This window comes from Mesoplodon bidens (genome assembly GCF_964165515.1).
Source record: "Mesoplodon bidens genome assembly, chromosome: 19".
Classification (NCBI taxonomy): Eukaryota; Metazoa; Chordata; class Mammalia; order Artiodactyla; family Ziphiidae; genus Mesoplodon; species Mesoplodon bidens.
Genome location: NC_138179.1, coordinates 30,382,411 through 30,407,624, shown reverse-complemented (window position 1 = coordinate 30,407,624; position 25,214 = coordinate 30,382,411). Strand labels below are relative to the sequence as shown.

The 25,214-nt window shown below is 46.4% G+C and overlaps 1 protein-coding gene and 1 pseudogene across 2 annotated transcripts; both read right to left on the bottom strand.

The window, feature by feature from the left end:
• Positions 1–2,545: 2,545 nt before the first annotated feature.
• LOC308607035 (disintegrin and metalloproteinase domain-containing protein 21-like) lies at positions 2,546–3,666 on the bottom strand (the record flags this gene model as incomplete). The annotated part of the gene is given in 2 exon segments (XM_081218629.1): positions 2,546–3,250; positions 3,253–3,666. Coding segments are annotated over 2 exon segments (1,119 nt in total), but the record flags the coding sequence as incomplete, so codon positions are not given.
• On the bottom strand, positions 3,577–19,654 carry LOC308607966 (disintegrin and metalloproteinase domain-containing protein 20-like; annotated as a pseudogene). The gene is made up of 2 exons (XR_014017938.1): positions 19,497–19,654; positions 3,577–4,968 (listed from the first exon to the last, which is right to left on the bottom strand). The product of XR_014017938.1 is annotated as a disintegrin and metalloproteinase domain-containing protein 20-like (transcript).
• Positions 19,655–25,214: the final 5,560 nt, after the last annotated feature.

Below are 25,214 nucleotides of genomic sequence, written 5' to 3'. Positions count from 1 at the left end.
CACAGGAGCCAAACCTGAAAGAACCTGAAGGTCATCACAAGCAGATGCAGAAATGAACCGTGCACGCTCCTAGGAAGGAATATTCCACAGCAATGGAGTACATTTTGTTTAAAGGTAGTAAAACTATAAAAATTATTTTTTAAAAAAAACTATATTCACAAGAGGAAAGAATCTCATGGACACAATGCTGAGCCATCAAGAGCAATAAAGCAGCCAGCACGGTACACCCACTTACGGACTTTGGAACTAGGCAAAGCTGGGCTGCCTTATTTAGGGATGCGTGCCCGGGAATAAACTATGAGGACAAGTCACTGACACAAAATCAGGAGAACAGCTACCTCACGGTGAGGAGGAGGCTGGGACGAGGGAAGGGCACTCCTGGGTGTCCACTCATCATGTTCTGTTTCTTGATCTTTATGATTATTCTTTACATATATATAACCTAAAACTTAATATGTACTTACAGCTTATCATTTTTGTTTATTAAAAAGGGCGTCTCCCCAACAAAGTAGAAGGAGACCTGCTTCTCCCAGGGAAGAAAAGGAATAGTTTCTACCAGTGAAATCTTGATACCATGGCTGCGTCAACCATCAAGCCTGACAACAATTCCCGTGAGAGGGGCACCGGGGCCACAACACTCAGAAGGAGGCTCTGGGGCCTCATATCTGGGTCACTGCCTCTGAGGAGTCCACGGCACCTAGTCAAAGTTCTCAGTCATTCTGTGCACGACCCTTTTGCCTTGGTTGCTCTGGCACAGCTCGGCCAGCACCATCGCTGGGAGAGAAAGAAGAAACGTGCAGAAGAGGGAACCGGGCTTCAAGCTGACCCAGCTCCTTCTATGGAGATGATGCCACAGTCCCTAAGAGAGGACAGCAAGGCCATGGAGTTATTTGTAGTGAGATGGATGGACCTAAAGTCTGTCATACAGAGGGAAGTAAGTCAGAAAGAGAAAAACAAATACCATATGCTAACACATATATATGGAACCAAAAAAAAAAGGTTCTGAAGAACCTAGGGGCAGGACAGGAATAAAGACGCAGACGTAGAGAATGGATGTGAGGACACGGGGGGTGGGGTAGGGTAAGCTGGGACGAAGTGAGAGAGTGACAGGCACATATATATATATATATATATATATATATATATATATATACACTACCAAATGTAAAATAGATAGCTAGTGGGAAGCAGCCGCATAGCACAGGGAGATCTGCTCGGTGTTTTGTGACCACCTAGAGGGGTGGGATAGAGAGGGTGGGAGGGAGACGCAAGAGGGAGGGCATATGGGGATATATGTATACGTATAGCTGATTCACTTTGTTATACAGCAGCAACTAACACACCATTGTGAAGCAATTATACCCCAATAAAGATGTTAAATAAAAAATAAAATAGGGCTTCCCTGGTGGCGCAGTGGTTGGGAGTCCACCTGCCGATGCAGGGGACACGGGTTCGTGCCCCGGTCCGGGAAGATCCCACATGCCACGGAGCGGCTGGGACTGTGAGCCATGGCCGCTGGGCCTGCGCGTCCGGAGCCTGTGCTCCACGACGGGAGAGGCCACAACGGTGAGAGGCCCAAGTATCGCCAAAAAAAAATAAATAAATAAATAAAAAATAAAATAAAAAATAAAATAAAATAAAAAAGACTAGTGTCTGTTATTCATCAGGAATTCCTCAGCTTACATTCACTGAAAGTGCACTGAAATGTAGACGTAAGAAGGAAGGAGGGGTTAACGTTCACAGGACTCCCTCTGAATGCCAGAGCAACTGAGAGGCGGTTCTACCTAACTTTCTGATGGAATTTCAGTGAATGCTACATTCAGCCTCCTGATCTCCGTGTCCCACCTTGGGAGATAGGCTCTCCAGAGTGTCCTAGTTTATGCTAGGTGGGAATGGAGCCCACATCACTCTCACTCCACAGACCACAGCCACCCCAGAAGGAGATAGACAGTGCTGGTTGGGAGGGGCCCTCTATTACCCTGAACCCACTTTGGGTTTAGAGAAGAAGAGATTAAATAGAGGAAGTGGAAAACCCCAGTGTTCAAGAACACTAATTTGGAGAAATGTCATGAATCTGCCCCTAAAGAAGCCCATGAAAATGTTTGTTATTACTGGGACCAGTGAACTCAGGTCAAGACCCAGCTGCTGACTCAGGTCTCTCTCCGGGCCAAAGTCTCAGGCTCAATTTGCTCTCTTAGAGTTTACAAAATATTAGAGGGCACCAACAAGTGGTTTTTCAAGATTTATTTTGGAGCGCTGATCAGCAACCTATCAAAGAGACCTGATGTGAGAACATCGATGCCTCTCGACCGCCCCTGATGTACCGAAATCTGCCGTCATCTCCTGCAGACTTCTAGAACATGATATTCATCCTTGCCATTTTATTACTGATTCCATCATATATGTTGATATACTTCTACATTACCAATGGTTGTACAGGGGTCGGGAGGCTGGTTTGTAATTTATTTATCACCTACTATCACTTCCTTAACTCTGGAGGTCTTGACATTTTTAACATGGGTGGCCACACCAAAGAGGAGCGCAGCTATGAAGGCATAAATGCGACCAAAGACCAGTTTCCAATATAGGATCGACGCTTGGCTTGTTTTTTTTTTTTTTTTTTTTTTTTTTTTGTGGTACGCGGGCCTCTCACTGTTGTGGCCTCTCCCGTTGCGGAGCACAGGCTCCAGATGCGCAGGCTCAGCGGCCATGGCTTACGGGCCCAGCCGCTCCGCGGCATGCGGGATCTTCCCGGACCGGGGCACGAACCTGCGTCCCCTGCATCGGCAGGCGGACTCTCAACCACTGCGCCACCAGGGAAGCCCTCTTGGCTTGTTTTTACTGAGCGAATTCTTCTTGAACTGGGTCCGCTGTCCATGCTCCCTCCAGGACCTCTCTTTAAGCACAGTAGAGGCTCCCAGCCTACATGGCAATGGCAATTCCTTCTATTGTTGCAAATTCCTCTATGATTGCATTTCTTAGGGGGACAGTCATAAGTTATTGCATCTATACGAGCACTGCAGGTGCTATTGAGACAGAACCTCTCAGGAGCACAGAGGGTACCACTTCTCACATGACCAACATCAGTTGTTTCTGGGGAATAGTGACTGCCTACTCCCCAACACCAGACCCCTGAGATCTTTGACTGATGGAATGAAACATGTTCCTGCAACCGGGGAACATGAGTGACATTGCTACACTGCAGCCTTCCACATTTTATGTCTGCTTCTCCACAAGCAGCATGGTTCAACACCCTATCATTTCTTGTACAGTGTCAAATCGATTGGCTTTTCTATTTATTGTATAGCAGACATCATGAGCGTTAATAGCGTGTCTTCCAAAGATTTCTCTGCAGTGCGTAGTGCGGTCAGTGCAGTTTCCATGATAGCAGTAGCTTTCTTCAGTACAGGGCATTCCATCCTGCATATAAAAATCTTCCGGGCATTGACTGGTTGTTCCAAAACAGTACTCTGGAGGATCACATGTATTTTGGATTGGTCTGCAGAGTGTCCCAGGTTCAGAGTAGGCACAGTTTGTACAGCATAGTCCTTCATTACAAGTAGCCCCTTCTGCCAACATACAGTCATACTCACAGCATTTGTTGCTATAACACTGCTTGAAGGAGCCACAGTCACACTGCTCCCAATCCTCTACTATATAGTTTCCACAACATCACAGCATCTTTATCAGGCTTTCATTAAAATAGCTCACCGTTTTGTTAAATATACAACTGCCCCGTATTCCTACTATGTTCCACCACTGCCCAATGGAACAGTCACTGAAGGCATCTGTCAAGGCTGGGTATTTTGCCATAAGGCAGGTGCTCCTTCTCATGCAATAGCAATTATCACCATCATACCACAGACCAAAACTTCTCCCAATGAGTTGGGTCGATACCATAGCTAATATTAAATAATGTCTGCCTAGATAACCAACGAAGAGTAGACTACGATCAGTTGTACACATAGTATAGGTCTCTGACTCAAACTGACCTGGTCGTGGTCCATCACGAATTACTATCAAGGATGAAGTGGTTTCTGTAACTAGTCTGAAATTGTTTGCGTGGTAACGAGCATATGCACCACCTGGTACTCTACAGTCACTCATGACAGTTGGATCCCTTTCATTAAATAGCACCACTGCAACTAGATAGAACCTTACAGCAAGACCTTGTTGAAAGGAGTCCACTATAGTACACATATGTACCAGGGTTTCTACACACTTAGACACATTGTTGTATACACGATACACTGAATTAGAATATTGAAGAATCCTTTCATAATTCCCTTATGTGCTGCAAACACCCTCGCACCACTCCTGGGGGCTGCACTGACATCTGCTTCAGAGAACAGTGGGTGTCTATCCTCCTTGTGTCCCGGTCCATATGCAGGTCCCGTTGCACTGGCATCTGCCACTATCTGAGAAACCACATGTTCAAACCTTTCCGAATCCTTGAGGGGTTTGATTTCATCCGCAAGGTCATCCAACTTCATAATACCTTCAAGACCCCCATAGCACGTGTCCACGGTGACCATGGAAAAAGGAATCTCCTCCAGGTAGCCAAGGTAGTAACAATCTGAAGGGATGAAGGGGTAGTCCATCTGCAAGGCTCCTTGGTCATCCTGAGTCATCAGCAGCAGGTGTACGGGCCAAAATAACTTCTTGCGCCGCATGTGGATAACGTGCCTCTGGCCCCCAAAACGCAGGCTGTAGGAGAGCCAGCCTGGCGTCTGAACACCCTTGCCTCGGTGCAACTCCTTCCTGGGTATCACCAACTCCGAAGAGATGTAGCGCCATGAGAGCACTGGACTGGAGCCAGTACTGCCCAGAGTCCAAGCAGCAAGATGGCTGCCCCCAGAGTGACCTGGCCCTCTGCCAGCCTTGGGGCCCTGCTCAGGGACATCTGCCAATGAGTTAAAAGCAGGATCCCACAGGAGCCAGGTCTACACCATCTGCTGTGGCCACTTCCTACAAAGGAGACAGTGACAGAGAATAAGAGGTCACTGGGTGGGTCTCCTAATGGGATTAGGTAACAGTGCCAGGGTGTGGCAGTGGATAGGTCTGGATATGGACTCAGCCAGCGCTGAGGTGGGAGAGCGGAGGACTATGTCCATGAGTGCTACCATGGAATTGAGGGCTTACTGGGTCAGCATCTAGAGTAGGAGTAATCGTTCCTCAATGCTCTGTAAAACCCTTCAGAGTCCACCATCTGATGCTCCCTTAATTATCAGATTTTATTTTCCTCGCCCCAGCGGGTGAGAAGAGACACTGCTCCTGGCCACGTGAGAGCCCCAGGGGGTGTTCCCTCTAGTCCTTTTCTGCGGTTCTTTCCTGGACAGTGGTAGGTTCCTCCTATGCACGTGCTGATCCCTTCTCTCTGTTGGTTCCCAATGTGAGAGAACAAATATTTCACTCTTGTGAAATTTTGTACTTGTTTTGAGGGGAGGAAAAAAATCTAGTACCAGGTCATGATCAGAAGAAAAATTTCATTGTCCTCCAGACTATGAATATTTCCCTTTTAATTTACAAACATAGTCCTGTGATTTAAACCGAATGTGATCGGGGATGAACTTCCACGGTAGGACATTGACTCCTTGCCTTCTGCCTGCCGCTCTGTATTCCTCCCCGTCCCAACTGGCCCTGCTCATCCCTGATGGATCTAACACATCGGCTAATTTTCCCCTCCAAGAGGGCGAGAGTTGGACGCTCTTTCACTTCCACATTAGGGTTTTCGCAGAGCACAGGCTGAGGGTAATTGACCCATAAAAATCTAATGATGTTTCCCTTACCCCTCTGTGCAGTCCCAGGGCTTCACTCTAAGTGCTCACAGCTCTGCCCTCTCAAACGAATTCCCACTGACCTTCTGAATGTTAATTCTACTCTTTTAATTTATACCCTGTACAAGATGATGTACTCTTTTCCCTCTATTCACCATTTAATTATGCTTACACATATGGCTTTTACCTTTTTGCTTCTCATTTCTTTCTTCCTCTCCCATCTTCTATATGGGCCTGTTTTCATTTTACTGTAAAATTATATCTCATAATCTCCTTTGGTGCCTGTTAGTTGACAATGGACTCTAACTTGTTTTTTCATACTATGTCTTCCATTAAAGTACTTTCTTCAGCATGAAGTGCTTTCTTAAGGCCCAGTTTCATAGGTACAGTACTACAGACTTGCACTAATTCCCCCTCAGAATCCGGAGGCCACAAGCCCTTCTGTCTGCCTACACATCATGATGAGAAGTATGACTTAACTGCTATCTTAAACCACTTGAAGAGAATCAGACTTTTCCTTCAGAAGTGGGATGATGGGATGAGGCCATGTGCCTGTGTGACTCAGGATTTTTCTCTCTTCCAAGGTACCCAGGCTGAGAACCACATTGTACAAAGGCATGAGGGAGAGGTGGTCTCCAGGGAGAGGCTCACCCTCACCTGGGTCATCTACATGTTCCCAATTTCAAAATATTCCCTGTGGTGGATCCACATTCACCCAGGGAAGGGGCTGGAGCAGCTGCTGTGGCCTGGGCTCAGGGGCACACTCAGGACAGCATGACCTCCAGTCCTGAGTCACCATCTCCAGGGACACAACCAAGAAGCAAGTGTTCTCACAGCTGTGCAGTTCCAAGGCCAGGAGTGCAGGCAGGTACAGCTGTGTCCGAGACACTGCAGTCCGAGTGTGTGGTGAGCCAGACACAAGCCTCCTCACAGGGGCAGGTGTGGGGGCTGCGGGTAACAGTCAGGGTCTCCCAGGAGATCTCAGGGCCTCAGAGGGAGGTCAGCGCTGCCAGCACAAGGCTGATCGCAGGAGCAGGCACAGATGGAGGTTCAGGGCTGTTCCCTGCCGGGGTCTGGGGCTTCCTCTCCTTAGAGCAGTCTCCCCCAGCCCATCTCTGCCTCATGATTCTATGCTTAACTCCAAAACCTCTGAATTAGGAAGATGTGTTGCCATAGGAGGAAAACACTCCCATGCACAGAAGGCAGAGTCCCTTACTCCTGTCCGTAAATACCAATTAATTATCAAAACTTCTGAAGTAAGCTGGCTAAATCCATACAAGAGGCTCTGTTGCAGTCAACAACGCAGCACTACACGGCACAGCTCAGAGCACAACTAGCCAGCAAGCAGCACCTTAAAGTGCATGATGGGTATCAGGCAACACCGGCATCACACACCCAAAGCAAGAGAAGGAAGGCCCTGGTGGTGGTGGTTACTGACTTGACACCACACTCACAGCACCAACAGTATTAATAGTGGACATCAAGGCAATGCCTAGTGACACCCATCCCCCACCAAAGCTCAATAGAGAAGTTCAGTCTGATGATGCCACAGGCACACATGAAAGGAATTTGAAAAATGTATCACCTCCATTATTGAGGTGTCTGTTGAGAGCAGGGCAGACCTCTCAAGAACATCAGAAATGGTTTGATAGCACCAGCAATGGAGACGGATTAGGGTTTTTAATGTGGTTCCTGGGTGTGGGAGGGTTAAGTGTTGTGCTCACAGGTGGGGCTCATGTGGTTTTGATCTCCCACCTGCATTGAAGGAGGAAGAAGCTGTGCTTCTTACCAAATTTCCCAGCCGTGGGCAGAGGAAGAAGAGAGGAGTGAACTTTAAGGTGTCAGCTCTCAAACATCAGAAAAGAGAGTAGGACTATTTCTTCCACTTAACACCTGCAAAAACTAATTGAAAAGAAAGGAGAAAAGGGCCATTATGGATAGAAAACAATCTGAGTCCTTAGGAAGTGGGGAGAATGATTATATGTTGGTTAGAAATAATAAGAAATAACAGAAAAGGAGTTCTTCAGTCTCTCCCCACTTCTAAGGACAAGGCTTCCAATATGAAAATTCCTCTTCAAGCTCGAGGGTAAAGTCCGCCCCTGGGCTGCAGGAGCTCACAGCTCCCTCCGCAGACAGGGCTGAGGTCCCTGGGGAAGGCAGAGCTGTGGTCCGGAAGAAGAGGAGGCTGTGGGTTCTTCTCCTCCGCCTGGTGATACCTCCCCAAAGTGAGGGTCGCAGGTGTCAGACATGGGTCTGTGGGGATGGCTGTGGCCACAGATGACTGACAGCGACTGATTCTCCTTGTTGCCAGGTGTCCTGTCCCAGGTGCAGGCACAGGAGTTGGGCCCAGGACTGCACCTTGCAGACCCTCTCCCTCACCTGTGCTGTCTCTGGATTCCTCATCCCAACCAGTGGTTATTGCTGGAGCTGGGATCCATCAGCCCTTGGGGGAGGGGCTGCACTGGTCATCAGGAATATGCTAGAAAGATGACACAGACCCAGACCCAGCCCCTAGGAGTTAACTCCCCATCTCCAGATACACGTCCAGGAACCAGTTCTCCCTGCAGCTGAGCTCTGTGACCACCGAGGGCATGGCTGCGGACTGTTCGAGGGACACAGGGAGGGGAGGTCAGGGTGAGCCCAGACAGAAACTTCCCTGCAGGGAGACAGGAGGGGCTGGGCTGCAGGTTTCACTGAGGACCATGAGGCAGGGCTGAGGCCACCAGGGCATGCTCAGGACCCACTGAGCAGAGACCAGCCACACGAGCAGGTGCGGATGAAGGTAGAGGTTTCCTGCCAGAGCCTGTGGTTCCCTCTGCGTCTCACCATTTCTTGTAGACCCTCTCTATGTTTGTAATTGTTTGTCAACTATAGATTTCTGATTAGAAGCTTCTGCTCTAACACGAGCACGCAGTCTCACGTGCACCAATGCAGAGTCCCACTTACAGAGCCAGGAATGACTGCTGATGGTCACCAGCAGCAGGGATGTGAGGAAGCCCGAGGAAGCTGGCTGCTGCTTTCCTATCAGACTGGGAGAACAGACCTCAATAGAAATCCTAGACAAGGACAGTCTTTGCTGTCCCGGTCCCAGCCAGACGGAGCCTAAGGCTGGGCCAGTCCCTTAGAGAAGTTGATGGATTTTCAATCTAACCCTCCTCTCACCAGACTCAACGCTGAACAGTGAACACTGGTCAGGCTGTCTCTTCTTCTGTGAATCAGTTTTCTTTCTCCTTCATCTTTTTGTCCCCAAACCCTTTCTCTTTCCACTCTCTGAAAAGGGGTCATGTCCTCTCTGTTGTCTAAACCCCAGGGGCAGGCCCTCTACCTGGAGCTCAGGTGTGGCCCAGGCCGTGGCTCTTGCAGGCACCTGGGAAGGTGTGATGGGACTTTCAGACTTGCTGTGGACCAGGACGTGCCTGCTGTCCTTTGCACGTGCACTCACTGGGGAAGGTAAGTGGACACGAGTACTCAAGGGAGTGATGTTTGTTTAGACACAACGGGATGTGGAGTTTGAACTTGTCCTGATCAAACTCTTGTGGGGTCACCACCCTGACCTGTAGCTTCCAGCAGAGCCTGATGGACACCCCGCTGCTGTGCTGGGAGCTCTGGAGGATGGAGGCTGTGCGGCCAGTTGGAGACATACAATCTTCATGGGGCCAGACGTCAGGAAGGCCAGTCTGGAAATCTCGAGTAGTAGATGAAGCTGCTGTCCACTGTGGAATTGCATCTTCTTCAGGTCTGCTGTGATTGAACCAAGCCCAACCAGGTTATCTAGGATAATATTCCTAGGTTAGAGTAAAATGATGATAGAATTTAACAACATCTACAAAATACCTTTGGGGTAACACCTGGATTAGGGATTGACTGAATAACTGGAGAGGGAGCCCAGGCTAGCTGACACATAAAACTGACCATCGCCATTGTTATTTTATATTTTATATTTGCCTAAAGAAGCAGGTTCATATTATCAATAACTATGCTAAGGTTTTTTCAGTTATTTCAGGTCACCTAAAAAGCAGTCATCGAAAATGGATTCCATTTGCATGGAATTTGTTTTTAGGAAAGTATGTTTGTGATGCTGAGAGTGATGTCAGCCCTGACGCAGCTCTGACCCTGAGTGATAGAGAGAGAAGTAAGATTGGATGGGACATCAAGTGTCCTTCAGTCCAAGAAAGGACCAGCTGGGGCATCTTCGAGCCCAAGTCGTCCTTCGGAGGACCCCCACACCTCACTGTTATGGCCCTGCCTCAGCAACAGCTGTGCAAGGACTGAATACAGACAACACACCGTGGAGTCTGGGCTGAGCTGCTTTGTCTTTGTTGCTATTTTACAAGGTAATTGATGGAGAACAAGAGATACTGAGGATGTGAGGGGATATGAGTGAGGGAATCAGTGGATGTGTGACAGTCTCCTGACCAGGATGTCTCTGTGTTTGCAGAGGTCTGGCTGGTAGAGTCTGGGAGAGGCTTGGTGTAGCCTGGGGGGTCTCTGAGACTCTCCTGTGCAGCCTCTGGAGTCACCTTCAGTAGCTACTGGATGAGCTGGGTGTGCCAGGCTCCAGGGAAGGGGCTGGAGTAGGTCTCATCCATTAATACTGGTACTGGTAGCACTAACTATGCAGACTCTGTGAAGGACTGATTTGTGATCTCCAGAGACAATGCCAGGAACATGCTATATCTGCAGATGGACAGCCTGAGAGCCGTGGACAGGAACCATGCATTACTGTGTAAGAGACACAATAAAGGGAGGTCAGTGTGAGCCCAGACACAAACCTCCCCACAGGGAGACAGGAGGGGCTGCGCTGCAGGGTGTCATCAGGACACTAAGGAGTGCTCTGGACTCAGGAGCATGAGGTCTAGTCCCAGGGACAGGGCAGGTGCAGTGGCCTTAGCGGTGGATACCCTGGACAACAAATAACCCCATCTTCTCATTTATAATAAACTATTGGGCCATTGTCCAAAAATTGTCCCCTTTGGTGTAAAAGTATCTGGGAATCTCTTGCCTCAAAGATACCTAAAACATCAATCAAAATGACACATATTTCCATGTATGCTAAGACCTACAATGCCTTACTAGGGCAGTACTTATTTCCTTTGGAGTTACAAACTTTACTAATAGTAACTAAACTACACATTTCATTTTCAATACACACAATGTAGGGTCTTGGAATATCATTCAATAGAACCATCATGTCCCTGATAGGTCCTAGACAGATGTTTGATATTAGAAACATAACGCTCTTCTCAAATAATTCCTTTCCAAATTCCAGTCAGGCACATAATCCCCTGAATGTGTCTCTCCCTTTCCCCATGGCTTAATTTATTTTTTAATATATTTTACTATCTTTCCCCCATACTGAAAGGGTTGGACACCAGATCTAGGGCACATACTCTCCTGGAAGCACTAACCATAACCTGTCCTACAGGGCAGGTGGCTCATTTGATACAGGACCCTATATGCCCACAAACAGCAACAACAACGGAGACCGGTCAAGCACAGCTCGCATCATCCTGATGACTGCTGATCTAATTAGTAACGGTCTAGTTGTTTTCATTAAATTATAATTGGAAGCCCACTCTGCCACAGAGACACTGCTTCAATCAACCATGGCAAATGCTGAGACCCACATCCACTGCAACAGGAACTCACTTGGAGGTTCTCCAGTCCACATCCCAGATGATACCCGTCCAACTCAAGACCTTCCCACTGGTGATGACTTCATCCTGGATGCTAAATCCTGAGCCCCAGTAAAGCCTATGGATGGTCTCTCTTAAAACACAAATGATGAACACATAGCCTTTACTGCTTTTCTTCCTTTGATATTGGGATCTCTATTATGTGTCTGGGCTCACCCTCTGCTTAGACCACAATCCTGGTATAACCCTTGCTCTCTGCCAAAATGTACACCCCCGTTTTCCCAAGATTAAAGCAAAGTCTGGAAGATATTACTCCTATCTGTGCCATTCTGAAAATTAATGGGGCTTTTTTAGCAAATGGAACAACTGGATATCCACATGCAAAAAAGTGAATCTTGGCAAAGACCTTATAGTCTTCACAGAACTTTACTGAAAATGGTTCACAGAGCTGAATGTAAAATTCAAAACTCTAAAACCTCCATGAGATAACACAGGAGAAAAACTATATGATTTGGGGTAGAATGAATGATGACTTTTTAGGATCCATAAAATAAATCTTTGATAAGCTAGATTCTATTAAATTTAAAAACTTCTGCTCTGTGGAAGACAATGTCAAGACAATGAGAATACAAGCCACAGCCTAGGATAAATTATTTGTAACAGATTCATCTGGTAAAGTACTGTTACCCTATTATACAAAGAACACTTGAAACTCAACAATATGAAAACAGAAAACCTGATTAAAAAGTGGACCAAAGGGACTTCCCTGGTGGCGCAGTGGTTAAGAACCCGGCTGCCAATGCAGGGGACACAGGTTCGAGCCCTGGTGCCACAGAGCAACTGAGCCCGTGCGCCACAACTACTGAGTCTGCACTCTAGAGCTCGTGTGCCACAACTACTGAGCCCGTGTGCCACAACTACTGAGCCCGTGTGCCACAACTACTGAAGCCCATACACCTAGAACCTGTGCTCTGCAACAAGAGAAGCCACTGCAATGAGAAGCCTGCGCACTGCATCGAAGAGTAGCCCCACTCACCGCAACCAGAGAAAGCCCACACAGAGCAACAAAGACCCAACACAGCCAAAAATTTAAAAAAATTAAAAATAAAAAAATTTATTAAAAAAAAATGGGCCAAAGACCTGAATAGAAACTTCACCAACGGAGATAAACAGATAGCAAATGAGCATATGAGAAGAAGCTCTGTTTCACATGTGATCAGAAAAATGCAAAGTAAAACCATGATGTGATGACTATACACAATTATTCAAATAGCCAAAATCTAGAACATGGACCACACTACATGCCGGCAAGGCTGATAAGCTGTCATGACACATTGCAATTACCTACCACATGCCGGCAAGGCTGTAGAAGGAAAGGAACTCATTCACCACTTGTTGTAACGCAAGACGGTGCATCCACTTTGGGAGACATTTCAGCAGTTTCTATGAAAGGAAACATGCTCTCACCATATGACCCAGCAATCATACACCTTGGTATTTACCCAAAGACACAGAAAACACAGGTCCACGTGACAACCTGCACACAAATGTTTATATCAGCTTTATTCATGGTTGACAAAACTTGGAAGCAACCAAGATGTCCTACAGTAAGTGAACAGATAAATAAACTGTGGTTCATCCAAACAACAGAATATTATTTGGCAATAAAAGAATGAAAAGACATGGAAGAGGCAAGCATATTACTAAGTAAAAGAAGCCAATCTGAAAAGGCTTCATATTGTATGCTTTTAACTTTGTGATATTCTGGAAAACACAAAACTATGGAGACAGTAAAAAGATCAGTGATTGTGTAGAGCTCGGGAAGAGGAAGATGGATGAACAGGTGAAGTCAGAGGACTTTTAGGGCAGAGAAATACTCCTTATGATCCCTTAATACTGGACACATGTCATACATTTGTAAAGTCACGTGAAATGTACAAGAGTGAACCCTAAGGTAAGCTATAGACGTCGGGTAATTGCCATGTGTCATGACAGTTTATCAGCTATAACAAATGTGCCATCTGAGGGTAGTGATGATGGTGGAGGTTGTGCATGTGAGGGTCAGTACGTATATGGGATAGCTCTGGACTGCCCCCCCCCATTATGCTGTAAACCTAAAACTGCTCTAAAAAAAAATAAAGTCTTTATTTAAAGAAAATAATGGATGAAGCTGCGCTCTAGAGCCCACGAGCCACAACTACTGAAGCCCGTGCTCTGCAACAAGAGAAGCCACCGCAATGAGAAGCCTGCGCGCTGCAGCAAAGAGTAGCCCCCGCTCACCGCAACTAGAGAAAGCCCGCGCGCAGCAACGAAGACTCAACGCTGCCAAAAATATAAATGAATGAATGAATGAATGAATGCAGGGAGCAGAAGTTTAAAAAAGAAAGAAAATAATGGATATAAATGTTGTCTCCAGGAAGCACCAGCCTCCTTTCAGTCAACACCTTGACCCCTATGGAGTAGGACCACCGGCTCCTACTACAGCCTTGGCTATACACAAATACTACTATCTTTGCATAAACTTACTTACAGTTCATACTCTCAAAGGGCATAACTTCTGGACCCGTCTCCTTGACCTGAGCACATTCTAATACTCTTCACAACTCCGCCCAGGTATTGTTAGAGAGCCCCAAAACTTCAAATCTATTTTCCTGGCTAATGTCATACAAATGGGGACTTGGTGATGAGCCAGTTTACAAGGAATCTTTATATACTTTTACTTGTGTTTGTTCTTCCTACTCCCATAGTAAAATGTTTTATTCCATTTAGAGTGACTTCTGCCATATTCTCTGAAAGTCACTCACCCAAAGTTCCCTTAATTTGAAGCCAGAGCACCGCAGGGACAACTGTAGTAACTATATTTTCCTATTTCTGTATTCTCAATGTTCTGATTTGGGGGGCCTTGATCTTGCACAGACTGCCCCTTCCTGGGCTGCAAATTCCTGCAGATATCAGACACCTTCCTGCAGGTGTACCTCTGATATACAAGCCACCAATCCAGAGCATATCTCTATTTTCTATCTCTCTTACAAGCTCTCACACACCTTTCCACATTCCTCCTGACCTGGATCACCCCAGGGCCAGGTCTCAGACAACCAGGGACCACACATGCCCAAGAGCCTGACAAAATTATTCAAGTTATCCAGGACTAATTTTACTCAGCATACCTACCCTGCCTCATCCATTCCAAAACCCCACTTGTCCCTGTTGTATTTGGAGTTTAGTCCAGTCTGCCTCGTGTTGCAGTAGTACTGAATAGAGTCTCACTTGCTATTTTTATAAGTTTTATAATTTGTTGTTCTTTAACCCAAGTTCTTTGCTTTCAAATTACACTGGTGGGGCAGGCATAGGATAGAGTTTCTCATTCCCAAAGTAAAAAAGCAAAATGATGTAAACAAGGTGTCAAGCAAGTCAGAAAGAAACAGAGCAAATTCTATTGGATTTTACAATAAGAAAAAAAATGTATTGGCTCTATCAAGGAGGAAGAAATTTTCCTCTATGTTTCTAGGTCCTTCTGGCTGGTCTAAAATTTAAGTTGACATGAAACAGATTAAAAGGAAAAATTCCAATAAACACTCAATAATATGTATACATGGGAGAGACCCAGGAAACCTGAGTAACTCACCTTAAATATCATCTTAAGCTAAAGACGAAAGAGGAGGTTGGGGTTAGTGGTTTGGGACTTCAAAGGGGAAGAAGGCAATTCACATGAAAATGGAAAAGTAGATGTTTGATAAATAAATATTTGCTGGGCCAGTGGAGACAATGGGACACAGAGTGGACTCTGATCTCTAGGCCCTGCTAAGTCTCCTGGCCCCCACACCACCACACCTAGCCCATGTTTTTTGCACATATTTCTGCTGACAGCTCTATTTTGGTAACAGGTCCTCTATCTAAATTCTATAGGTAGCTAAGGGGGAGGTCAAAATTTCTTCCTGACTCTTCTGTTCTTAAAAAGAATGACCTTAATTTAATCCTCAAGATAATGAGACACACTGGGGTGGCAAATTTTGCTCCCCTTCATCTGCATGCTCTGTCCTCTGGGCCCACCTGTCTGTGACCCTGGCACCTCAGCCTGTGCCCTCTGAACACCGGGTGGCAGTAGCAACCAAGTGAGCCACTCCGTCTGTCCCTGTCCTCAAATCAATCTTTCTCTACTTCATCCCATTTGGTTACTTCAGTCCAGAGCAACATTGTGCCTGCTACTGTCAGACTATCAAAACCCTTCTTGGCCTTCTATGCAATTCATGAGATTCAGGTCATCAGACAAGAGGATCCTCCACAGGCCTTTCCTGTATGACCACATAGCTATTCCTGGTTCTGCTGAGATGGTTGACTGTATGAATCACATGCATCAACCCTTTAGCAAAAGTTTTTCCAGGCACACCCTTGGCTCTATTTCAAAAGCAGGTTATCTGGATAGACTGAGATGTTTCCAAAACTTGAGGATTTCTCTCTGCTTTTCTTAATAATTTTCTCTGCAGTTTACTTTCTCTTCTCATAACTGCAAGCATCAAGAAGAAATCAGGCCATACTTTCTTCAATACTTTGCTTAGAAATCTCTTCAGCTAAACATCCAAAATCATCACACTCAAATTCTAGGGGCTTCCCTGGTGGCGCAGTGGTTGAGAGTCCGCCTGCCGATGCAGGGGACACGGGTTCGTGCCCCGGTCTGGGAAGATCCCACATGCCGCAGAGCGGCTGGGCCCGTGAGCCATGGCTGCTGAGCCTGCGCATCCGGAGCCTGTGCTCTGCAAGGGGAGAGGCCACAACAGTGAGAGGCCCGCCTACCGCAAAAAAAAAAAAAAAAAAAAAAAAAAAAATTCTAGTTTGTACACGCAACCTAATACTATTCAGAAAAGTTTTCTGCCACTTTATTACAAGATTCACCTTTCCACATGTTTTCAATGGCATGTTCTCCATTTCCATCTGAGATATCACCAACATTCATTTGTTTATGCTTATATATGTATTTCTAAGATTACAGAAGTTTCTCTCAGCTTTCCTCTTTCATTTCTGATGTCTCACCATAATCTCCATCAATGTACATTTTCTACCAACAGGTCTTCCAATCTATCTGAGCTTTTCCTATTAAGCACACCAACACCAGCCTCTTTTCATTACCCCAATCTAAAAATATTTCCACACGAGTAGGTAAGTGTTAAGCAGCCTTCCTCTTCCTGATACCAAAATCTTTATTATTTTCTAGGGCTGCCATATGAAATACCACACACTGAGCAGCTATATGCAATAGAAATTTATTATCTCACAGATCTGGAGGCTTGAAGGAAATGTGACGTGTCGGCCAAGTCGATTTGACATGTTGGCCAAGTCAAACATAATTGTCCCTCACAGCCCTGTCTGTCAAGCCTCTCTCCGTGGCTTGACAATGACCAGATGCAATCCTGAAAGTGAAAAGACAGCCCACATAATGGAGGAAAATATTTCCACATTATATATCTGATGAGTCTTTATTTATCCAGTGTATATCAAGAACTTTCATAACTCATCAACAAAAACAAACAACCCAATTTTAAATATGGACAGAGGACTTAAATAGACCCTTCTTTGCACAAGACATGAAAAAATGGTCAACAAGCAGATGACAAGACAGGAGGGAAATGCAAATTAAAACCACAATGCAATAACTCCTTCACACACTCTAAAATGGTTATAATCAAGAGAATTAAAAATAACAAATGTTGGCAACAATGCGGAGAAATTGGAACCTTTAAGCATGACTCATGGAAATGGAAAAGCATGCAACCTATGTTTACAATATGAATGTGCAATTACCATATGGTTCAACATCTCCACTCCTAGAGACCCCAAAGAACTGAGAACAGGTGTACGTATATATTGATAGCCGCACTGTTCACAAGAGCCAAAAGGAAGAAACAATGCAAACGTCCATCAGTGGGTAAATGGATAAACATAATGGGGTTGATCCATAAACCGCCATGTTATTCTGCCATGAAAGGAATAAAGTGAAATGGTGCAGCCCCTGTGGAAGATAGTATGGCAGCTCCTCAAAAAGGTAAACACAGAATTAACATATGATCCATCAATTCCACATCGGGGTATATACCCAAAAGACTAAAAGCAGGGATTGGAAGAGATATGGGTACACACACACTCACAGCAGCATTAATCACAATAGCGAAAGGTGGAAGCGATCCAAGTGTCCACTGATGGATGAGTGGATAAACTAAATGTGCTATACACACAAAAGAATGTCATTCGGACTTAAAAATTAAGGAACTTCGGACACGTGCTACAACATATATGAACCTTGAAGTCATTAGGATAAGTGAAATAACTCCATCACAAAAGGACAAAAATGATATGATTCCACTTATATGAGGTACCCAGAAAAGTCAAATTCAGAGAGAGGAAGTAGAATGTGGTTGCCAGGGGCTGAGGGGAATTCGTGTTTAATGGCTACAGAGTTTCACCAGTGAAAACTGAAAAGATCGGAATGTGGATGGTGAGGATATTTGTACAACAATGTGAGCGTGGTTAATGCCATAGAATGGTGTACTTAAAATAGTTTAAATGGTAAATGATCCGTACATTTAATCACACACACACAAAATAAATGAAGTACTGATACATGTTACAATACAGAAAAGCCACCCAGATCCTACTCATCTTGTGTGCTTTAAATCCATCAAGGTTGTGAAAATGAGGGAAAGTATCAGTAATTGTTCCAGAAAAAGAAACCTGGATCAGAATGGGAAAAGACGTTTCCCTAGAGCTGGAGCAGCTGGTGAAAGTTGAAGTGGGCCTGTGGATTGGACCGCAATGTGGAAACCATCATAATTTCCTCATTTGGAGGTTCTGTGTTGGTTCCCTGGAAGAGTGCCCCCGTTTTGGGTAAAATGCACTGGAGTATTTTGTGTTCAGTGGCTAAAGCAGTAAAGCAAGGAAGTCTGGGTAATCTGAGTGTGCAGCTACACGGTACCCTGTTCTGCTATTACAAGTTTCTGTAGGTTTGGAGTTACTGCAAAGTCAATAACTTTCCAAAACACCATGTCAAGACCACACCAGAAAGGCAGAGAACATATTACACTTTCTTATAGAGGCCAAGCCTTAATCCAGATCCACTTCACACAAAGTCATGAACCTAACTGCCCTTATAGGAGTCCGCATGGAATTGACAGGCACTGTGGGAAGACTCTAGTGGGAGACACTGTGTCTTTGGTGTTGTGGATGACCTAAATATGATAGAAACCGTGGGATTTTCGAGTTCCAGTTTTCTACCTCACTCTACCGAAAAACTATTAGAAATAATAAAGGAACTCAGTGAAGTTACAAAATCAATACACAGAAAATCAACTGCATTTCTAAACACTAATCATGGACCATCAGAAAGAGGGAAAAAACAAACAAACAAACAAAAGCTATTTACAATTCCATCAAAAAGAACAAAATACCTAGAATAAATTTAACGAAGGACGTGAAAGACCCGCACACTGAAAACTTTGGTGAAGAAACTGAAGACACAAATCGACGGAAAGGTATCGCGTGCTCATGGAATGCAAGAATTCATAGCGTTAAAATCTCCATTCTTCCCAAAGCAATGTACACAGTGAGCGTAACTCCTACCAAAATTCCAATGGTATTTTTCACAGAAACAGAGCAAATCCTCCTAACATCTGTGTGGAGCCACAAAGGACCCCGAAGAGCGAAAACGACCCTGAGAAAGGAGAACGGGATGGAAGCATCTCGCTCCCTGACTCCACACTCTGCTGAGAAGCTACAGTCACCAAAACAGTGCGGAACTGGCACCAAAACAGGCACACGGTCCAGAGGGACGGGACGGAGAGCCCAGAATCCACCCCGCACGCGTGGGGCCCGTTAATTTACGACAAGGGGGCCAAGGACACACCGAGGGGAAGGACAGGCCCCACAATAAATGGTGCTGGGAAAAGTGGACCCCCCATACCACATGCTGGCTACACAGCACACCGAAGTGACTAAAAACCCAGCTTTCCACACCAAGCCCTTCCTGGGTCGCATGAAGACGGACCCCCGTCAGCCGTCAGTCGCCCACAGGAAGCTTCTCCCCACTTCTTCTCACCTTTTCCTCCCGGCGTCGCCTGGGTCCTCAGGAAACTCAGCTTCCGTGGACACAGCCCTGCGTCGTCCTGAAACCGAAACCCCAACGAGTCCTAAGGAGACTGAATTCCTGTCAGCAGAGACGCTGAGCCGGCGTCTCAGCGGTGCCTGAGGAGACACAACTCCTCTCAGCTGCTCGCAGGGAGGGGGAACACGCATGCGCCCTGGGTCAGAGAGGCCCGCTCAGCGCCACCGTGTGGTCAGTTCAGGAACTGCAGGCCGCGCGTCCCTCACAGTTCACGGGTCACAGCGCTCCCTGCAGGCAGAACTGCGGAACCCATTCAACTTTGGGCGTTCACTGAAATGGAGACTGTGTCCCATAACTTCTCCAAAAATAGTTAAGGAACCGTTAACTGGAAACCGTGGGACATGAAATGGAGGTAGACACGAACTTTACAACTTACGCCAACTCATTCAAAATTATTCTTAGACACATTTAAAAGGCACAACTTCAAAATTATAGAAGAAGGGCTTCCCTGGTGGCGCAGTGGTTGGGAGGTCTCCTGCCGATGCAAGGGACACGGGTTCGTGCCCTGGTCCGGGAGGATCCCACATGCCACGGAGCGGCTAGGCCCGTGGGCCATGGCCGCTGAGCCTGCGCGTCCGGAGCCTGTGCTCCGCAGCGGGAGAGGCCACAACAGTGAGAGGCCTGCGTACCGAAAAAAAAAAAATTATAGGAGAAAATCTACATGAACTTGTGTTCGGTTAGGTAGATCATGAGCTTTGAGTTTTAACACACAACACGAAAAGGAAATCCACAAAAAAAGAGCAAGTAATAGCATGGACTTTATAAACTTAAAGATTTCCACTCTGTGAAAGACCTTATTCAGAAAATCAAAAGACAAGCCAGAAGCTGGGAGAAAAATATCTGAAAACACATACCTAATAAAGGATTTGTCTCAAATATACAAAGACCTCTAACACAAACAACCCCACTAAAAATAGGTAAAGATATGAACAGACACCTGGACAAAGAAGATATACAGACAGTATAAAAAAATATGCTCAGTATCATACACCATGAGGGAATTAGGAATTAATACAACAATAAGATATCACTGTACATCTATTAGAACTGCTGAACCCCAAGAAAATGACAATACCAGTTAATGCAAGGTGAGGAACAGCAGGAACTCTCCCTGCTTACTGGTGGAATGCATGTTCAGCTAATTTGTAAGACAGTTTGGCAGTTTTTTTCCAAAACTAAACAAGTCTTACCTTGGGATCCAACAATTGTGCTTCCAGTCTTTAGGTAACTGCTTTGAAAAACTATATCCAAACACAAACAAGGATGGAATTATGCATAACAGCTCTACTCATAATGGCTAAAAACTGGAAGAAATCAGGATGTCCTTCAATAGATAAATGCATAAGCAAACTGGGGTACATCCATGTCATGGGGAACAGAATATGCCACCCCAAAATGCTCTTAGGTGTAGGGATTATTTTGATCTGATTGGTTTTTTATAATAAAATGACACTGAAGAATTTCAGAAAACTGAGTAGAGTTTGCCCTTTTTAAGGGACATTTACATTTATAAGGGAAATCTCCATTTCAAGGCTGTGTCCCTCTCTGTAGAAAGATGATTAGATAGAAGGATGATTAAATAGAATAGAATAGAAGGATGATTAAATCTCAAGAAACCCTCATCAGTGGAGAAGTCCTGAGTTAAATCTGCATAATAACCATACCCTTGTTTACTGTGCATTGCATGATAACCTGTCATAACTGGCTTCTCCCCTTCCCCAAAGTCTTGTTTTATTGGTTTGTTTTTAGCTGAAGATGGTATTTAAGCTGATGGCTTGGTCCATTTCAAGGAGTTACTCAGTTTTCCTGGGTATCTCCCATATATACAAGAGGTATGAGTGTTATTAAAATTCTGTTTGTTTTTCTCCTATTAATCTTTTATTACATGGAGGATCTCAACCAAGAACCTAGAAGGGTAGAGGGAAAATTGTTTTTCCTCCCATGCACATACAACGGAACACTACTCAGCAATAGAAAGAAATGAACCATCAACCCACGGAAAGACATGGATGAATCTTAAGTGCATATTGCTAAGTGAAAGAATCCAGTCTGAAGAAGCTGCATGGAGTATGACCCCATTTACAACCCTCTAGGAAAGGCAAAGCTACATAGATGATAAGCAGACCATGTGTTGGGGAGTTTTAAGTATTCCATGTGACACTTTAGGACGGATACTTGTCACTATGCATTTGTCCAAACCCATAGATTTGTATAGCTCAAGGGGTCAATCATAATCTATTCAAATTTAGTTATTTAGGGTATAGGAGTGTTGCAGGATGGAATACATAATGTGACAGAGTCTAACTGTATTAGAAATATATGGAAACAACTCACTGTAGGGGATGGGGTAAAAGGTGCTGACCTAAGTTACCTGTGGAAATGAATGGAATCTGTAGACTAAAGGCAAAATGGTCCATATATAAAGAGTGGGCTCTATTTTACGACGTTCTTTCCAGGGTGTAGTAGCTAACAATTCTGAAACCTCTGCACATGTAACCTGAAAAGGAGCAATGCACACATAAATGGCAGATGGTGGGAGCCAGGCTCCTTGCTGTGGGCATGGGAAGTTACAGATAAGCAAGGGGAGAGTCTCTGCCCTCGTAATCCCGGATCTGGGCTTCCTGGAGGATGCTGACTGGCCGGGGGAAACACACAGATCTTTACCCTGGGAAGGTCCTGCAGAGGTAGGAACATCACACCCCAACTTTCCACCCATGTGGGCTAGAAAAATTCAGACCTCCAAAATCAGCCAAATGCAGCTTTTAAGACATTCTCGCCCCCAGATAAAGGAGCGTGAGGTTCTTGAATTACCCCTAGGCTGTCCCAGAATCCAGGCCCTGAGGGGTGGAGCCAGGATGGGGGTGCCTGGGCCTCTGACCAGCAGCTGGTTGGAAGGAAGGAGACCAGTCCTGAGGGCAGGGGTTCCCTGAAGTCTGTGAGCCCAGGAGCCCCGATGGGGTTCATTCCCAGTGGGGACATGGGTGGGGCCTGCAGTGGTTCTATTTTCCACCCGGGCCCTTCTGATGAAGCCACAGCAGCACTGGGCCCAGACGTCTCCTGGTGGTGTCTCAAACTCTGACACAACAGCTTTACAAGGAAATAAGAGAATGTGCTTCAGAACCTTCCAAAATGAGGGTACTTCGTCTAGGTACTTCATCTAGGTACTTCAGGGAAGAGGTACAGCAGAGGACATGGAGAGGGGTCTGTCCCAGGAAGGTCCCATAGGATCCGGCTTGGTGACACTCCCCGACCCCATGAGTCCTCCCGCCTGGACCTGGACCCATGGAGCACCAGAGAAGCACTAGCTGAGTGCTTTTGCCTTGTAGCTGATCTTTCCTTTCTCAGACATGACTTGGAGTCTTGGAAAGAAATGCTGATTCTGTGAGATTGGCTTTTTCAAGTGGTTTCCTTCCCTCTGGTCCTGAAGCAGAAGGTTGGGGCCAAAGATGACTTGATGTTACCAGGGATGGGCCAGAGTGGGGAGAAGTCGGACCTGGGGCAGTTTGCTGCCCTCCACCTCCCGGGGTTAATACCCCCTCAGTTCACCTAGAACTGGAATTTCTAGTCACCCATTTATGACAGGAGGAGGTGGGGTAGCGGGAGGCCAAGGGGGTCATTTCAGCACCACGGATGTCTCTTTGTGTCAGAGCCACACACCCAGGTAGCTCCGCTCTGCAGGCTGGATCCCCTTAGAAATTACATCTGGGCTCACAGATTGTTAGTTCTCCATTCCAGCTTCCATGCCAGCGACCCATCTGGTTGTGCTCAGGCCGTGTACGTGCCACGGACAGAGGCCAGCCCTGGGAGTTGATCGCCACCTGGCAGCAGCAGGAAGTGTGACTCGAGCCATGGAGGGGAGTTTATAGGAGGTTCTCAGCTACAAGCCAAGTCACTGGGCTGTGAGTTGCTGCTCCATAAGTCATGGCTTTATTTTCTGGAAAACTTACTTGTGGGGGCAGCCTTCTCTGTCAACTCAGATTTTCAAAAATATCTACTTTGATTTGCTGCCAACTAATGTAATATGATAGAACCCAATTTGATCTTATTAACGTTGATAAGGCTGAATTAGCTAACGTCAGGCCCACTTCCAAAACACACAAATGTTGCCGAGGAGGGGACCCAGGGAAAGCACTGCATTGGAGGCCTCTGCTGCAGCCCCCGGAGACCTGGAGACCTGGGGCGCAGTTTGCAGAGACCACTGATGCCCTTGTTCCTCGGACAGTGAGAAGGACACCAGCTTGAGTCACGGCTGCCAAGCACCTGGCACAGAGCCTGGGAAATCCCTTGCCCACCGGGGGCCATGGCACACATGTCTGCAAGATCAGGCCACAGCTCACTGAACAATAGTGCAAGAACGGCTCTTGAACCCAAGGAAGCAGCCCTGACACCACCTGCCCTGTCTGTTGGGCTTTTTGATTTCTCAGATCTGCTACTCAGTTTCCCAGTCTCTTCCTCTGGTCACCGCTGCCAGCATGCCTCTCCTACAACAGCAAATGCCTCCAGCCTTCCATTCTCTGTGCTCCAGCCATGCTGCAGCTGAACTTTTTATAACAGAGCACAGAGAACAAGTGCCTTGTGAGCGCACTGTGAGCAAAGTGGTGGCCTTACTGTGACCGTCGGGATGTGGTGTGGCTCCTTAGGGCTTCCTGGGTGTCTGGGTCAGCTGCACACGGGTGTCACCTGGTCACGTGCACGTACCTGAGTGCCTGCTGTTCCTTGCCATTGTTTGTCTCATTAGACAAAACGTCTGATTTCAGGGAGGCCGCACACCTGTACGCCAGGTGACCATCTCCTGAGGTCCACAACCGTGAGGGACAGATGCCACTGGGGCCTTGTGTCTGAGTCAGACAGGGAGCCGAGGGCTTCCCTCGTGGCTCAGTGGTTGAGAGTCCGCCTGCCGATGCAGGGGACACGGGTTCGTGCCCCGGTCCAAGAAGATCCCACATGCCGTGGAGCGGCTGGGCCCGTAAGCCATGGCTGCTGAGCCTGCGCATCCGGAGCCTGTGCTCCACAATGGGAGAGGCCACAACAGTGAGAGGCCCGCGTACTGCAAAAAAAATAATAAAAGAGAGAGAGGGAGCCGACGCCTCCAACACTGCCCACTCCCTGAGGGCAGGGCATCCCGCCTCCCTGCCTGGACAGGGTGCGTGTCTTCCACAAGGAGAGGAGCCCACACGACGGACCCTTTATTTGGAAAAGATAAGCAAAATCAGGTGAAGCAATTTGATACCTATTAAGATGATATCTTCATCCCGAATAGTACTCGAATGTATTTTTTAGAAGGTTAAAGTTATTTATTATAGCTTAAAAAATGGAATATCCAGCAGCATGGCACTAATAAAGGAACACTCTGGAAGCTTTGCACTCCAAGAGAAGATGCTCACGTAACGGTGCTACTGAGATGAGAAGAACACAAAGACTGTAGAATAGATGTGAACAGGTGCCTGATTCTGCAAGTGCAAGACAAGTCACGTGACAACTGTGGACCAAGTCTGGGGACAGGCCAGGGGTTCTGATGGCAGGCAACAGTGACCTCCAGTAGGGGCCAGGTTTCCATGGGGAATGCCCATCTCCCCCCAAACCTAGATGTGCTTCCTGAAAGCAGTGAGCACAGGAAGGTAGCGTAGGAGACAAAAGAACTCATTCATGGGC